The sequence below is a fragment of the Dipteris shenzhenensis genome, chromosome 9, assembly GCF_047967505.1.
Source record: "Dipteris shenzhenensis isolate YYH24624 ecotype China chromosome 9, Dip_SZ_1.0, whole genome shotgun sequence".
Lineage (NCBI taxonomy): Eukaryota > Viridiplantae > Streptophyta > Polypodiopsida > Gleicheniales > Dipteridaceae > Dipteris > Dipteris shenzhenensis.
Genome location: NC_141604.1, coordinates 25,806,360 through 25,823,185, shown reverse-complemented (window position 1 = coordinate 25,823,185; position 16,826 = coordinate 25,806,360). Strand labels below are relative to the sequence as shown.

General features: G+C 40.0%; 1 protein-coding gene and 1 pseudogene across 1 annotated transcript; both read right to left on the bottom strand.

The window, feature by feature from the left end:
- Positions 1 to 2,983: 2,983 nt before the first annotated feature.
- On the bottom strand, positions 2,984 to 4,148 carry LOC147898431 (protein EXORDIUM-like 2; annotated as a pseudogene).
- A 5,801-nt stretch (positions 4,149 to 9,949) lies between these two features.
- LOC147898430 (protein EXORDIUM-like 2) lies at positions 9,950 to 11,174 on the bottom strand. Its single transcript, XM_087379841.1, has one exon. The coding sequence runs from the start codon at positions 11,127 to 11,129 to the stop codon at positions 10,245 to 10,247; it is 885 nt and encodes a 294-aa protein (XP_087235967.1). The 5' UTR covers positions 11,130 to 11,174; the 3' UTR covers positions 9,950 to 10,244.
- Between the last annotated feature and the right edge of the window lie 5,652 nt (positions 11,175 to 16,826).

The window sequence follows — 16,826 nt, the reverse complement described above, 5'->3', positions numbered from 1 at the left end:
TTGTTATAATTGTGTTTTCTTTTGATTATAAATTTAAAACTTATTTTTGTTGCATGTCATAGGATGAAACCCAATGTGAGACAAATGAAAGGACATCGATTCACATCTGCTACATAAAACATTTCAGCTGGGTATTGGTCTGTGGATGGAAAAAAAAATATTGGTCACATCAATTTTCCCCCATCTGCTCCATTTACTCCTGAAGATCATTTCATTATTCCAATTGTGACGAAGAAGCTCAGGCATGTGACCATGGATAAGAATGGGGAGATAGTAAATCCTTATAATCAAAAACCCCAACTCCTAATTAATCAGCTCATAGATCTATTTTTAAATGAGCATGATTGGGTACTCGATCTATTTGCTGGTTCAGGCAAAGTCACAACATGTGCCTTAAAAAAGGGTCGAAATGTAATTGTAGTTGAAAAAGATCCTATTTAAGGTGATTACATAAAGAAGAGAGTGAAAGCTATTCATCACTTGCCTAATGAGCATCAGGAGCTTAGTTTGAAAGGTGGGAAGTTTGATGCAAATTCAGTGGTAGCCTCATCACGGGAACCCCAACCTTCTGAGATATTGAAAACCAATTTTACGGAGGCAGGCGAGCCTGAAGCGAGCTAGCTGATACATGGGAGAAGGAGGTTGTGAAAGAGAAAGTGATTGAGAAACCCATACAGGAAACCCAGACTGGGGAGGGTGATGAAGATGAGGTAGATGACACATATGGGAGAATTGAGTAAACTCTAGTTATGGAATTGTATTGCCAATTTTTTGTATTTGAATGGTTTCAATAGACAAGTGTTCTTAAGACATTTTAGATTGTTGGGGATGGTTATGAAGATGATATAGATGACACATATGGGAGAATTGAGTAGACTCCAATTATGGAATTATATTGACAATTTTGTGATTTTGAATTGTTTCAATAGACAAGTGTTCTTAAGACATTTGAGAATCCATATGCGTTGAATGTTTTGAAGAAGGAGGCATTCACTTTTTTCCATTAATTTAATGATATTTTTTTATCTTTTCGTACTTTATGTGATACTACAAAGTTTAACTTAAGAATTTTGATAAGGTTATGTTAGTACACGCAAGATTGAAAGTTGTATCAATATGTAGTTTTTCTATTGAAAATAAAAGGTCAAAGGAAGGAAAAAAATTACAGACTTCTTGATTTTTCTAAATACATTGATATTGTCCTCTGTAGTCAAGGTCCTTCATAATTTGTGGGCATTATGTACCAAAATTGATAGGATTTTAAAAGTTTTGAAAAATTCACTACGCAAAATATGAGTTTTTTTTTAAAAGTTATAATTTTAATGAAATTTTAAGGGAATCTTAAAACGGGCCAGGTACCAATGTTACATACTTGAATTAGATGTTACATTGTTTTATGCTCTTTTGAGGACTACAACTGATTTAGAAGAGTTTCATTTGTTTATACATTGTGACTCCCTCAAGTGGCTAGCCATTCCATGAAGGACCTCAATCCCTAAGATGTGCATGAGGATATGAGGCCTCCTTACAGTTAGGCATCTTATGCCTTCCATCTTGGCCTACACACTTCTATGTGGGATTAAGCCCTTTGTGGCCACATGTCCTCCAAGGGTGAGGGAATTGTAGGCTCAATCAATTTTTAAAAAGAAATAAGAGCCTTGTCCCTTGAGTCTATATGAGCCTCTGCTCCGGACACCCTTTCTCTATTTGCAGTTGTAGCTTTTCCTACAATAGAGTCACATTTCTATTGCAATTATCAAAGAGCATTCTTTGTATCTATGTATTGTTATTTAGCCCCTAGTACTAATCCATGACTGATTCCATTGTTTCGTTTGCAACTTCAACCTCTGGTTCTTGTTTCCTTGTTCGTAAATTTTAATTATCAATTGTTACTGCTTTACTATCAGTTGTTGTAGTGCTATCTTTTCTTTCTCTTGTTCTTCTGATTCATTCATGACTTCCCTTTATTATTCTCTTGCCTAATCTTTCTATGCATGATACTAGTCTTTCTCCAAGTTAAAGTACTATCTTGGAATCCATGTGCTTAGTATCTAGCATTCAAGTTTGATTGCCAAGTTTCTCATTTTCACAAATGTCACTTCCTAGTGTATATTGACTTGCTACTACAATATGGGTTTTTTCTAAAAGTGGGATGAAGCTTTGGCAATGCATCTACTGGTCATGTACTCTAGTTGTGAACTTTGAGGAGATTTCATCCCTGCTCATCCTCTTGAGCAAGGCAACGTTGTGAGAACAAGGTCTTATATGTAAGATTAACATATATGAATCTTAGAAGAGGTAAAGACATTTGACAATTTTATTTATAAAACATATATGAATTTTTAGAAGATTTAGTCCATTAAATGTAACCTAGAAACAATTAGCAGATCGCAGAGTTTGAGTAAAACATCATGGCCCTTCCTTCCTGGAGCCCTTTTAGTTTTTTTTGGCCACCTAGGTTGGCCTTCCTTCATGAGTTCTAAAGTATTCTTCTTTACATATTTACATGGTCGCTGTGTATGCATGCATTGCTCTTCTAATTTTTGAAGAGCAGAGGAATGGTGGTGCATCTTCTTCAGGAGGAACTTCAAAAGAAACTATCTTCTACTCAAATGTTGGAAAAGGTAGAGGCACAGGTAGAGCAGGCCGATCTGGAGGCCGTGGCAAAAATTAGAATATGCAACAAATTCAAGAAAACCAGTCCTAGACATTTAAATCTACTCTACATGTGGGTTTTTTTAAAAGCCACCGCATTATGTTACTCACCATTCCCAAAGATTTGTAAAGATTTGTGTATAAAATAGACATTGCTATAATACTTTGCATATTTTTAAGTGAAACTATGTTTTCTCCCGATCCATTTTTGCCATATTTATACATAGTTGGAAGCTTTTTTTCCCCTTCGCTCAGGCGCTCGAAAGATTTCTCTCAGAAAATGCTCGTCCCCCCCTTGGTTGGGGTCTTGCCCTCATAAGTCCCTCATCTATGGATCTTCATCATCCATGCATTCCCATTGGGGGTGCCTTGCGAAGGAGGTGGTCTTGGGTCCACAAGTGGTTTCCATCCGAGTCTGCATTTCGGGAGCTAGATGTTGCTGACCTTCCCTTCCTGCAGACATGCCACCGAAGGGGTCTGTAGCAGGCTGAAGTCTACATAGAGATCGAATATAACGTGCGTGAACCGCGAGAGGCCAAAGATCACACCAACGTCTGGCATGCCACATCGCTGGTAGAAAGAACATGCGATTGTTGATTCCGTTAGCATTGTCCACCAGCAGTTGCCCCGGATACCCAGGGTAGGAGCCCTTCCCAAACATGCCTGCGCAGGCGGTAACAGCTTCTAGAGGATCAGTGGGATCTCCTTGAAAGTTGCCGGTGCTGAAGGGATTGGTGGCTGTGCCAGCCAGAAGTGTGGCGATGACAATGACCACGCCATCCATTCCCACGTCGCCGTTGGGTGAGACAAGAGGTGGGACGCTGGGAGGGCTGAGTTCGGGAGCGACGGCGTAGGGCCAAGCGCAAAAGCCTGGGCATTGGGTGGCTGAGTTGCCCACCCAGATGTAGGGCAAGGACTGATGAGAGCCGACAGGAGACGTAATAGCGCTGTGGAGACCACATGAATTCATACAGAAATCCTCCACGAGGACATCGTCGGCGGTGAGAATCAGGTAGACGGCATTGGAGCGTGCTGGCAGGACTCCAGAAGCGAGCGAATGCTCCAGGAGGCTGGCGAGGTCCATCTTACTCAGATTCTTGCCCATGCTATAGGAGGAGTCGAAGGAGACACGGCCGAGAGAGATGCGAGCTGCGACGGCTGCATTAGAGAGGTTCTTGTAGGCGCGAGCGGTGTTCCACCAGCTGGCGACGGAAGGGGAGGGGGAACGAGGTTTAGGGTGGAGGGAGGAGAGGAAATCGGTGACAAGGGACTGTTGGGAGGGGGAGAAGGAGGCATAGAAGAGGAGGTGAAGGTGGAGCATGCGGCGGGTGAGGAGGGGGCCGTGGTGGTAGGGGAGGATGGTGGGGGGAGGAAGGGACGAGGGAGAGCATGCGAGGGACTGAGAGGAGGGGTCTGGCTATGGAGGGGCGGAGGTGGAAGTGGAGGTGGAGGAGGAGCAAAAGCAGAAAGACGGTGGGTCGACAAGCAGCCATAGCTCAACGGATTTAGGGGTGTGAGCTTTGGTGGGGGGTGTGAGCTTTGGTGGTGAAGGGAAAGTTGGGGCATTGGCAGTTATATACACCACTGCATTCTAAAGTTCCAAGAAACTGCCTTTTTCCTGTCTAACGCGGTTAGCCAGCCAGCCTTATTTTAACCCCTCACCTACACTTGGAGACACACTCCTTGAGGTGTCTCGCATTGTATTCAATCCTTCAAATTTCCCATCATTGTATGGCGTGTTACATGATGAGTTGTCTTTTTGGAACCTCGCTACATTAACTTATTCCTATCGTGCCATAATCTTAGATCTTCTCGAAAGAATAGTAGGTATGTTGGGAGGCTTGAAACAATGCCACATCACCACTCACATTGAGCTGGCCTCAATGTAAACATGTTTTTGAAAAGTATAATTACCTTCACAACATCTTGAATCTTGACCAATTCCAAAGGCCCTGCGTACATGTATCCAATGCCTTAATCTTTAATCCCCTTTATTTTTTGCTCGTGTGCCCTCAATTCCCTCAAGGCTCATAAAATAGGCCTTGTGATAACTATGGGAGACCAATCCCTAGCATTGGGGTCACAAAACATGGCATGGGCAACAACCCCTAGCATTGGGTCACGAGAACGTGCCATGTTCCCTGCTATATGTGCAATTAACACCTTTTTTATACAGTAACATCCTAAAACAACTCCTCAATTCTTAAATACGTTCAATATTCCATTATTTCCCTTACCTTTTGGCACTATAGGTTCTCTTCTTTACCATCTAGAACCCATTTAGTTAACACGAGGACCATTGTAATATCGATTGTAATTTTCCCATTTAATCACATGCTAACTATTTTGGCTAAACAATCCCATGTTGCTGAGCTGTTGGTGTTAGTTGCTCAGGCAACATTCAACCAATACTACAAATATATTTCACCTCTCTTGTTTAAAAAGTATATAGATGTTGTCTATAGCATCTACAATGTTTGGAGCAATGTCCTTTATCATGACCTAGACCCTTGATCTCTCCAGGGAAACTATATTTTCTAAGTGGTCCTTGAGCATGAACCTTAAGGTGGTCATGTTATTATGATATTAGATCATTAGACTTGAGTTTTGTGAGGAATGGCTAGGATAAGATTTTCATGTGTGATATTTCTTCCCTTTAAAGGATTCAACATGCATGAATGATTGCAAAAAGATTCCTCACCTCCTTAACCTTTTTTTTCCAATTTTAATTGGACATGCACTTGTTCTTTGCCATCGCAAAGCTCTTGTGATGTCTTTTAGGAGACCATCCCCTAGCAGGATGATTCCAAACTAGGCCATGTCCCCTACTGCACATGCACAGATTTTTACATATTTTCTCTCTCTTTCTGTTTTGGTTCTTCTAAGAGGAGATATACTACATTATGTTTCCATCATCTTGCATTCTCTTCTTTAGTGTTCAAAGCCTATTAATTTAAGACCTCCATCATTCTACCAGCATTTGGACCTACAATATGGTAGGTGGTGAAATCCATCTATTGGGTCATTTGCATTTATCGTTTGATTTATTTTGAGTTATCATGGATCCCTTCGTCAAACCATGGAGGTTGTTAAAGAATATGGAATTTAAATAATGTAATGTCCAAAATTCATATTGTAGCTTATTCCAAACCGCTCTACCATATTGACAAAGTAAAATGCTATTTTAAAATATATTTCTTACAAAGATTGACAAAAAATATGTAGATCCAATAAATTTACGAAAGTTAAAAGTTTCAAACCCATTTCAAACCTTGCAAATATTACTTCATGTATTTTGAGTGTTAGGGCATACAAACTCCAACTACGAGTATAGTACTTTCCTCCATGAAGCCAATATCAATAGCTATTATGGATTGAAAGTACGAATTGAAGGATTGTTCAAACAAGCCTCCAATTTTCTTTAATTAACCATGGTAAATCAAGTATTGGATTTATATAAAGGGTTATGGTGGTAATCCAGCACATTATATATTTGGTATTAGTAATTTAGGTGTAGATGCCGTTGAAGTTAAGGTAAAGGTTCTCCTACAATCAAGTTGATTCGCACTGTGAAGGCTCTATTGTGTGTGAACAATGATCTAATTGATAGCATGAGATGTATAGACACTAAAGGGACTAGAAAGTATGTTTTGGGTTCAAGGTTGGAAGTTTACCAACAGTTGTCCTTCACTAGATGACCACTAGCACCTTCAAGCATACAAACTATCCTACTTCAACGGTTGCTTAGAGTGAAAGATTATTAGAGAAATAGAAATAAATATCTTATGATGATCATCTCTTTCACGACAATTGTGGAGCAATTTTGATCATTGGATTCCTTCTTAGGAAAAATGGCACACTTGTATGGAAGGGGAATAGCAATGCAATGCCATAACTTCAAATTACTCAAATGATTCATACGTGATTCATTGTGCAGTGAGGGGAATAATTACACGTTGAAGGGGAATATAGCACAACGTTGTGAAGTTCAAGTTATTCAAAGGATTGATCTACATGATTCACATGCTAAGAGCTAGACAACTTAATGTAAAGAGAAATCACCCTTTCATTATATTGAAAGATTTTAATCCGATAGTTTCTGAGGCTTCATCACAATACTTAAAAAAATCCAACGCTCACCACTCCCAACTCCCCAACTATTACTCCTCCTAGGCCCATCTAGCTGTTCTCATCTTCATTCCTATGGAAATGTTAATTCTTAAATGATTATAGTTTTCCTTTATTTATGTCTAGACTTTAGTATTCATTCCTTTGGAAATGGTGTTTAAACGATCATCCTTTATTCATATATGAACTTTAGTTTTGGTCTACCTGGAAGGTCTTTGGATTTCCCATGGCCCAATATTTTGTCCATTGAAACTTAACCCAAACCATGCTCCTATAATTTCTAGCTCTTGGGTGGTATACTACTAAGCCTACACTAGGTATCAAGTGCTTTCAAGGGGTATTACCCAATTCCCCCCAATAAAGACACCCCTCCTTACTTAAAAAACAACAGGTTTTTTTCTAAAGTTGAATTAAAAAATCCCTTCTATTATTGTAATCTTGTAAAATATCTCTAAAAGCTAAAATAAAGTACCCTTCCTTTTGAATGAATGTGGTACATCACAACAAGACAAAGCAACTATAGATGCACCTGATAGATGCGAAAAATAGCGAGTACGTCTATAGGCACAGATAGAATTAGTGAAAATACAAGTGTGTCTATTAGCATGGTTATTAACGCAACTAATAGTGCATCTACACTCTGTTTTAGATTCGTATTTAGACGCGTTTATAAACACATAGCAATAAATGTGCATCACCCCTTTCCAAACATTGCCCATGATTACCAAAGCACATAATTTAAAAAAAATATCAATGCTATGCACGTGTCACACGATAATATGCTTTTTGCCAAACCCACATATACAAAAATTAAGTGAGGTGAGGAGAATGAGACAATATATAAAATAGTTTTGCCAATATTAATGATGGGCTATGGTTCGATCTCATCCTCAATGAGATCGACCCTTGCTAAAATATCTACTTCAATATCCAAACCAATGTGGAGATCTACAAATACTTTCACCCGACTACTACTTGTGCTACTATGCTCATCAAAATAAGCATCACCAATGGTAGGCTCATCCTCATGGGTAATGGCCTGATTATCTGTATCTCCTATCTCATGATCATCCTCCTCTCTTGTATCAAGATCATCATCACCTCCATGGCCAGGCTCATCATCCATACACTCCATATTAGTAAGTGTACTATACATCACTTTGGAACATGGCGTAATAGGTATGACGTGCCACCACCTATTATTATCTACCATTGGTTGATAGACAACCTAATTCAAACACATACAAACATGTTATTTTCCTTGCATTGAAGGTATCAATTATTGAAAAGTGAGTATTTTTATATATGTATACAGTACCTGTTCACATTGTTGCAGTAGTACTAGTGTGTCCTTGCTTTGCCAAAACTTTGTGGAGTCAATAGTTAAGTAAAAAAATAATTCTCTCCCTCTTTGTCCAAACTCTCTGATCAAGCAAAAATGAGATTATGTTCCCAGTCTTTGGTTCTGTAGAGCTCTTGTGGATCATCCAACTGGCTGGCTTTCTCTCAGGTTTAGATATTTTAAAGCTTTCTTATAAGGCCGACAAACCCATTTCGGTTGTGCTTGTTCTCAAATGAATTGAGAGTGTTATTTCAGTGTCTAATTAATATTGTTGATTATATTGCATGCACTTCAGGTCGTGTAATATTTGGAGTGAGAGAGTGATATCATGTACTCAATTCGATGTTTGGCTTGATGTTGTGATGTGATAAATACGAGTTTACATTTCTCGAGTTTCCAACAAGTGACATGATCGGTTCCATAAGCCAACTAACCAAAAGTTTGCAAGGTAGAAAGTAAATGCCCGAGGTAGCGGTGGGGATCACAAGAGGGAGGCAAGTGGGAGCCTAGTGGGGACTAATGGACTAGGTCTCTCTACCAACGAGAGGCTAATTTGGAGTTTTCCATTCTTTTAATGTCCAAGCCTTCACATTGGCTGGTTTGCTAATCACAATCTAGAGGGCTTAATCCAAGAGGCCCATTTCGAGTCCAAAATTCCCATAATGCAAGACAAGTTTATTATGGGGTGTTTAGTCCTACTGACAAGAGGACCTTAGCTGTTTAATATTGAATTGCCATGTGTGACATGACTAACGGGCATCTGCCATGGAGGCTTTGTAGCTCCTTTTGGAGAGCCACGTTCAAGGATCCCACACATGAATACCTAGCCACTCCATGAAGGACGTTAATCCCTAACACTTGCATGGGGATATGATGGCTTCTTACATTTAGGCGTTATATGCATTCCATTTTGGCTTCCCACTTGTGTGTGGATTTAGCCCTTTGTGGCCATTGCAACATGTACTCTAAGGGTGAGGAGCATTTTGTCCCTCCCCCTATAATATTCTTGTGAAGATGAGGTAAAGATTAAACTTTTTTTAAAAATAAAGAGGAGCCTTGTTCCTAGAGTCTTTGAGCCTATCCTCCAAATACCTTTATCTGTTTGCCATTGTAACTTTTCCTACAGTAGGGAGGTCATAGTTCTATTACAATTGCTAAAGAGCATTCTTCATATCTATGTATTGCTATTTGTGCCACTAAAAATTCCATTGTTACCCCTATGATTCTTGTTTTTAAAATCTTAATATTTCATTCCCAACTCTTAGCTCCTTTATTATCAACTGTTACTAGTTAGATCCTTTACTATCAATTGCAGTGCTACCTTTTCTTGTTCTTGTTCTTCTCATTCATTCACTACTTCCCCTTCTTTTTCTCTTTCCTAAAACTTTCCATGCATGCCAACTCGTCTTTCTCCAAGTTAAAGTACTATATTGGATTCCATTTGCTTAGTGTCTAGCATCCAAGTTTGATTGCGCTTCTCATTTTTCCAAATGTCATTCCCTAGTGTTTATGGACATGCTAGTACAATGTGGGTTTCTCTACAAGGGGATGAAGCTTTGGCAACCCAAGATCTAATGGTCATCTACTCTAGTTGTGAACAATTCAGTCCTCTATTCACAATTCAGTCCTCTAATTTGCCTCGTCTTGTCGAGTACGGGAACATGATGAGAACAATCTTATACGTACAATAAACAGATATGAACCTTAGAAGATGTAGGAGCTTCCAATTTTTATTTATAAAACTCATTACATGTAAGTTAGGAACCTCAACATATATGAGGGATGAGAAACAATTTGCATATCACACAGTTCGTGTAACCACATTGTAACCTGCTGGCCCTTCCTTCTTGAGGCCGTTTAATTTCTTTTGGCCGCCCAGCTTAGTCTTCCCTTATGAATCCTTCTTTAGATATTTACGTGGCCTCTCCATTTTGCTGCTGCTCTTGGTCATTTTGCTTGGACTCGTGCTCTGTATGTTTTCGGGCACTGTGCTACCGGATTGCAGCACTCTTGCAGGCTGACGTCGACAGAGAGATCAAATAAATGATCCAGCTCAATTTCGAACTTCAACGTGAATGGCTCCTGTAATCAACAAACGTGAACCGCGAGAGAAGAAAGATCACACTAACGTCTGGCATGCCAGCGTAGACGGACTCCACATCGCAGGTAGCAAAAACATGCGATTGTTGATTCCGTTGGCATTGTAGCGGGCATCCGTAGCATTGTCCACCAGCAGTTCCCCCGGATACCCAGGGTAGGAGCCCCTCCCAAACATGCCCGCGCAGGCGGTAACGGCTTCTAGTGGATCAGTGGGATCTCCTTGAAAGTAGCCGGTGCTGAAGGGATTGGTGGCTGTGCCAGCCAGAAGCGTGGCGATGACAATGACCACGCCATCCATTCCCACGTCGCCGTTGGGGGAAACAAGAGCTGGGACGTTAGGAGGGCTGAGTTCGGGAGCGACGGCGTAGGGCCAGGCGCAAAAGCCTGGGCATTGGGTGGCTGAGTTGCCCACCCAGATGTAGGGCAAGGACTGATGAGAGCCTACAGGAGACGTAATAGCGCTATGGAGACCACAGGAATTCATACAGAAGTCCTCCACGAGGACATCGTCGGCGGTGAGAATAAGGTAGACGGCATTGGAGCCGGTGGGCAGGACACCAGAAGCGAGGGAATGCTCCAGGAGGCTGGCGATGTCCATCTTAGTCAGAGTCTTGCCCATGCTATAGGAGGAGTCGGAGAAGACACGGCCGAGAGAGATGCGACCGGAGACGGCGGCACTAGAGAGGTCCTTGTAGGCACGAGCGATTTTCCACCAGGTGGCGACGGAGGGAGAGGGGGAGCGAGCTTTGGGGTGGAGGGAGGAAATGAAATCGGTGACGACGGAAAGTTGGGAAGGGGAGAAGGAGCCGTAGAAGAGGCAATGGAGGTGGAGTTTGTTGTGGGTGAGGAGGGGGCCATGGTGGTAGGGGAGGGAGAGGGGGGAGGAAGGGACGAGGGAGAGCATACGAGGGACTGAGAGGAGGGGTCTAGCTATGGAGGAGTGGAGGTGGAAGTGGAGGAGGAGGAGCAGCAGAAGCTGCAAGAGATTGGTTTGCCTAGACATATAATTCAACTGAAAGCTTGTATATGAGAGCAATTAAGTTGTGAGCTTTGTGGTGAAGGGAAAGTCAGAGCTTTGGCAGTTATATATACCACTGCATTCTAACTTTCCAAGAAGTTGCCTCCCTCCTGTCTAACGCGTTTAGCCAGCCGCTCTTATTTTAACGCGTTAGACCAGCCACCCTTATTTTAACCCCCCTCTCCAACTCATCTCTTGCACCAGATCCAAAGCTTCCTTACCTGTCTTTCCTCGAGTCTCCCTTTGACAGTTCCACTCCTTTACTTTTTCCTCTCCATCCTCCCTTTCCCTTTAGGAGACCAACCCTTCCCCTTGGTGGACACTCATACGTGAGCTGTCTCCTATTGTATTCACTCTATCTTCTTGGACTTCCCTAGCACACCATAACATGATCCATCACACTTCTTCTTCGAATTTCCCATCACATGGCGTGCTATATGATGAGTTGTTTTTTGGATCCATGCTAGGATCATCTGAGATTGTCTCAATATGTTGGGAAGCTTGAAACAATGTCACATCAACAGTCATATTGAGCTGGCCTCAACATAAATATGTTATTAAAAAGTATAATTATCTTCACATCATCTTGCATCGTGACCAATTCGAAAGGCCCTTCCTGCATTTATTGTTTGACTGTGTGCCCTCACCCCCTCAAGGCTCATTAAAAATGCCTTGTGATTACTATGAGAGATCGACCCCTAGCAATGGCTTTATAAAAACATGGCATGGGCGACAACACCTAGCATTGGGGCTACAAAAACATGCCATGTTCCCTACGATATATGTAGTCAACACATTTTTTATGTAACTTCCTACAACAAATCATCAATCCTTGTAAATATTTAATGTTGCATTATTTTTCCTTAATTTTGGGCATGGTAGGGTCTCTTCTTTACCATCCAAAACCTATTCAGCTAACACATGAGGGCCATTGTAATATTGATTGTAGTTAAATATGTTGTCTTGTAAATCCCATATTGTTGAGCTATTGGTGTTAGTTGCTAAGGCAACATTCCCCATAAAACCACAAAGATATTGCAACTCTCATGTTTCAAATAGTTGTCTACAATGTTTGCAGCAAAGTCACTTATCATGACTTGCTCTTGATCCCTCAAGGGAAATTATAGGATTTGCCCTTGAATGTCGACCTTAATGTGGTCATGTTAGTATGGTGTTGAATCTTTAGTGATGTTTGTAAGGAATGATTAGGATAGAATTTTCATGTGTGATATGTCTTCCATGTAAATGATTTAATAATGACGACAGATTGCAAAAAGCTTTCCTCACCTCCTTGATTATTTTTTTCCATTTTTAAGTGGACATGCCCGGGCCTTCATCACAGGAAAGCTCTTGTGATGTCTTTTAGGAGACCATCTACTAGCATTGGTGGTTCCAAAATAGGCCATGTCCCCTAGTACACATGCAAAGATTTTCACATGTTTTGTGACTCTTTCCTCCATAATTCTACTAGCATTTCCATGTTTAAGGGCCTACTATATTGTAGGTGGTGAAATCCATCTATTGGGCTGTTTACATTTATTCTTGACATGAATTCTCTCATCACTAATCTCAAACATAGTTATTAAATTACCCTCAGGGGGGTCACTATGTATAAACCCTCTATATCACGTGCGTTCAAGGCCTATATTTAAAATCCCTTATCTGTAAATTTTTTCATTAATAAAATGTACCCCTTTCCTATACAAATCTGTAAATTTTTTCCAAAATTATTTTAAATAGTCCCTTATGTATATTTATTTCTGTAAATTTTAGAAATAAAAAATATCCTTTTGTTGAACTCACGTGATAGGGTTACATATGATGAGTGACCCCCCCGAGAAATTGCCTATATTTATTTTGAGTTATCATTGATCCCTCCAATGAGTTCAAGGCATGTATGATTGTAAATAATGTAGACTAATAAATAATGCAACATATAGAGGGTATATAGCTTACTTTTAAAAGTTTCCCAATATTGACAAAGTAAAATACTATTTAAAAATATAGTTCTTACCTATCTTGAACAAAAATAGTAAATCCACTAATTGAAGCAAATTTTTAACATTTTTAGAATATGAATTTCAAATCTTGCAAATTTTACTTCACTTCTTTTTTGTGTTGGGGTTTGGCAAACTTTGCTACCACTAATTGACTACCTATATAAAACTTTCTCTCCATGAAACGTATATAAATAGCTATTACGGATTGATAAGGACAATTGAATGATTGTGTAACTAAGCCTTGAATTTGCTCTAAACCACCCTAAAGTCAAGCATTGGCTTTGTATAAAGGGTTATACTCATAGTCTAACACATTATATATTTGGTATCACTAACATCAACATGCCATTGAAGTTAAGTTGAAGGTCCTACTACAATCAAGATGGTTGCCAGTGTGAAGGGTCTACCATGGTGAATAGTGATCTAAGTAGGTGAAGTAGGACAACTAAAGGAACTAGAAAGTATATGATTTTCCTAATAAGTAGAGTACCTTGTAGAGTCAACATCAACCCTTCACTAACACTCATCTCAAGATTTCAGGTTCAAGGTTGAAAGTATACCAATAGTTATGCTTCAAATTCAACGTTTGCTAGGGAGGGCCACTATGTCAAAAGCCCATATAGCACGTGCGTTCAAGCGGAAAAAAAATCCCCTACCTATGGATTTTTATAACCTATATACACCCCTTCTCTAAATTTTGAGATGATTAAAGTATCCCTTATGTATGAAAATTTTTACTTTTTGAATTAAAAAACCCCTTATGTATGTTTTTTATTTGTAAATTCATAAAAATATAAAACCCCTTTCGTTGATCGCACCTGCCATATTACATATTTCTTACTGGCCCCCTCAGGGGTGTATCTAGTCACGCAACTATTTTTGGGGCCATTTTTGGGTCACAACGCGCGACGCCTCTTGGCAAGACTTTTTCTAAAGAATGAACTATGCATATTAGCTTTGGAACCTATTTCTTATCGCACCTGCCATATTACATATTTCTTATTGGCCCCCTCAGGGGTGTATCTAGTCACATAACTATTTTCGGGGCCATCTTTGGGTCACAACGCGACGCACTCTTGGCAAGACTTTTTCTAAAGAATGAACTATGCATATTAGGTTTGGAACCTATTGTTTGCTTAAATGGAATTAGGCTTCTCAAATGAATAGTAGAAGGAAATAAACATGCGCTTACACACAAAATCATTCACATACAATTTCAACAAAGGAAAGTAACTTAAAGATAATTAAAGAGATTCACAATACAATCTCATTAAATGGCACATTACACTTTCAAGAAAATTATGATACACATATGAAAGTAGCTAAAATATTAAAGATATTCATGAAAAATTTCTTTAGTAATTCAATTTATATTCTTTAGTAAATGCAATTATTTCCGGTCCACTATCAAGAATACAGAGGATGAGGGATCATCGAGTTTCTATCCTACTTCATTTTGCCCTCTCCTAGCTTTGAGCTTCAAATCCTATATGGATTCAAAGTCCTATGAGTATCTAATTACGCAATGTGTGTTTTAATATATGAATAGTATCTAGTTATTTATGTGTGTGTTAATCTATGAGTATAGACTCTACTTATCTAAACTCACCCCACATATAGACAATGTTTCAAAACTTTTGCACTAAAAAACTCTCCATAGGCTTTTCACTAATGGCATTTAATCTCTCTTTATAAGGAAATATTCTTGAAATAATAACAAATAGAGAAAATATATAATAAAATAGCCAGAGACTGCTGATGTGGCTACCTCAATGCCTCCATCCTAGAATTCAATTCATCCCTCTCAATCAAAATTGAATCCAACTTAGCTTGGAGAGGAACATGGGTACTCCTAGTCTTTTGAACCTCTTTGGTTAAAGTGCTAAGTTAAAACCTTCTTCTAACATTGTCTGATCTTCTGCAGTGCACCCAGCACATTAAATAAACGAACTAAAACTCATTTTTGCTACATTTGACACTTCGACGTGTAGTCTAGCTATAGACTAGCACTGCCATAGAGGCGATCCAACTCCACCAAGCCAAGTAAGCCATTGCCACATTACTCGATTAATTCCCACCGGCGTCTGTCCATGTAGTTCTATCATCTGTGTACACATTCACACACTGACACCAGTTCAGTATTCTTAGCATTGGCACTTCAACACCTCAATTTGACACTTGGCAGAGTTATTCCTCTTGGATTTAGGATTGTTGCACCTTTGTACGCACACATGCCACCCATGTACATTCACATTTGTTGACTATTTTTTGGCATTGGTTTTTGCACATACATCAACCTTGTACAGTCTCTCGGCTATGCCCGACACGTTGTTGGCATCATTCTACTACAGGCTTGATCCTTGGCACACAGTAGTTCTCACATGATCAACCTCAATATGATATAAATTGAGCCTCAACTACTCTAGGTCAATGCCCCTACCCAGATCCTCTTTGTGCTCAACCAAATAATTCTTGAAAACTTGGATCCTTTGTCCTCAAGATTATCATCCCCTCCCATTTTCCATCTCAAAACTTCTTTCTGGAGTGTTGTCTTCTAGTTCAGTGGTGGAACATGCTAGGCCTAGGTCTCTACCTTTTACAATCAATCCTAATGACTCATCATTGATCGAGTACTCCTTGTCATTTGTAGATACACTACAAGGCATAGGCCATTTTTTGACGGAAATACCGACGCGTTTTACATAAATTTTTTTTTTTTCACGGGCGCAAACGTCGCTATAAAAGTCGCTAAAAGCATCGGACAAGGAGCGTCACTATAAAGCGTCGCTATATAGCGACACTGGCAAACGTCGCTATATAGCGACACTGTTAATCGTCGCTATATAGCGACACTAGTAAACGTCGCTATATAGCGATGATTAACAGAAGTAAAAAAAAAGGGTTAGTGGGGCTAAACAGGGCTTTCTTTTGGCCCTGTTTAGCCCCACTAATCCTTTTTTTTTTTTGTAATTACAAAAGAAAGTTTTTTATAACAAAATTTCCCTTGCTTGCAGGGTGATACAAAATTGTTCTTGTGAAATGATGAGTAACAAATGCATATACATGTCGGACATATACAACAGTGTTTGTAACAAAATTACCCTGTCGAAAGGGCGTTACAAAATTACTCAAACGAGCGGATATACAAAATGCTACTACCACTACTCATCCGAATCCGAATCATCTTCGTCTTGTTGGCTTGTTCCTTGGTCCTCGACACCTGCGTCTTCTCCCTCGTCCTCACCACCTGCGTCCGATCCTTGCCCCTGTTGATCGCTCGCCTCCGATGATGGGACGCTTGAGCTTTGACCCTAAGAGTGAACCATATAAATCGAAAATTAGATTGGAACTTAAATTAAAAAGTGAGATTACAAGTAGGAGTAAACTTATACCGTGCGAGCAACCACCTCAGCCCAATCGACTGTCGCTCCCATTGCCTCTTGCTCAATGAACCACGACTTTGTTCCTATCCGAAATGCGCACCGCGTCTCTGCATCTATAGGAAGATGACCCATCGCAGCTTGCTGTGAATCCAATTTATGAGAGTTAGAGTTAGCTAAAGTGCATGTAATATGTAAGTAAA

Excerpts from the sequence above, each read along its gene's own strand:
- LOC147898430 (XM_087379841.1), bottom strand. The coding sequence starts at position 11,129 with ATGCTCTCCCTCGTCCCTTCCTCCCCCCTCTCCCTCCCCTACCACCAT.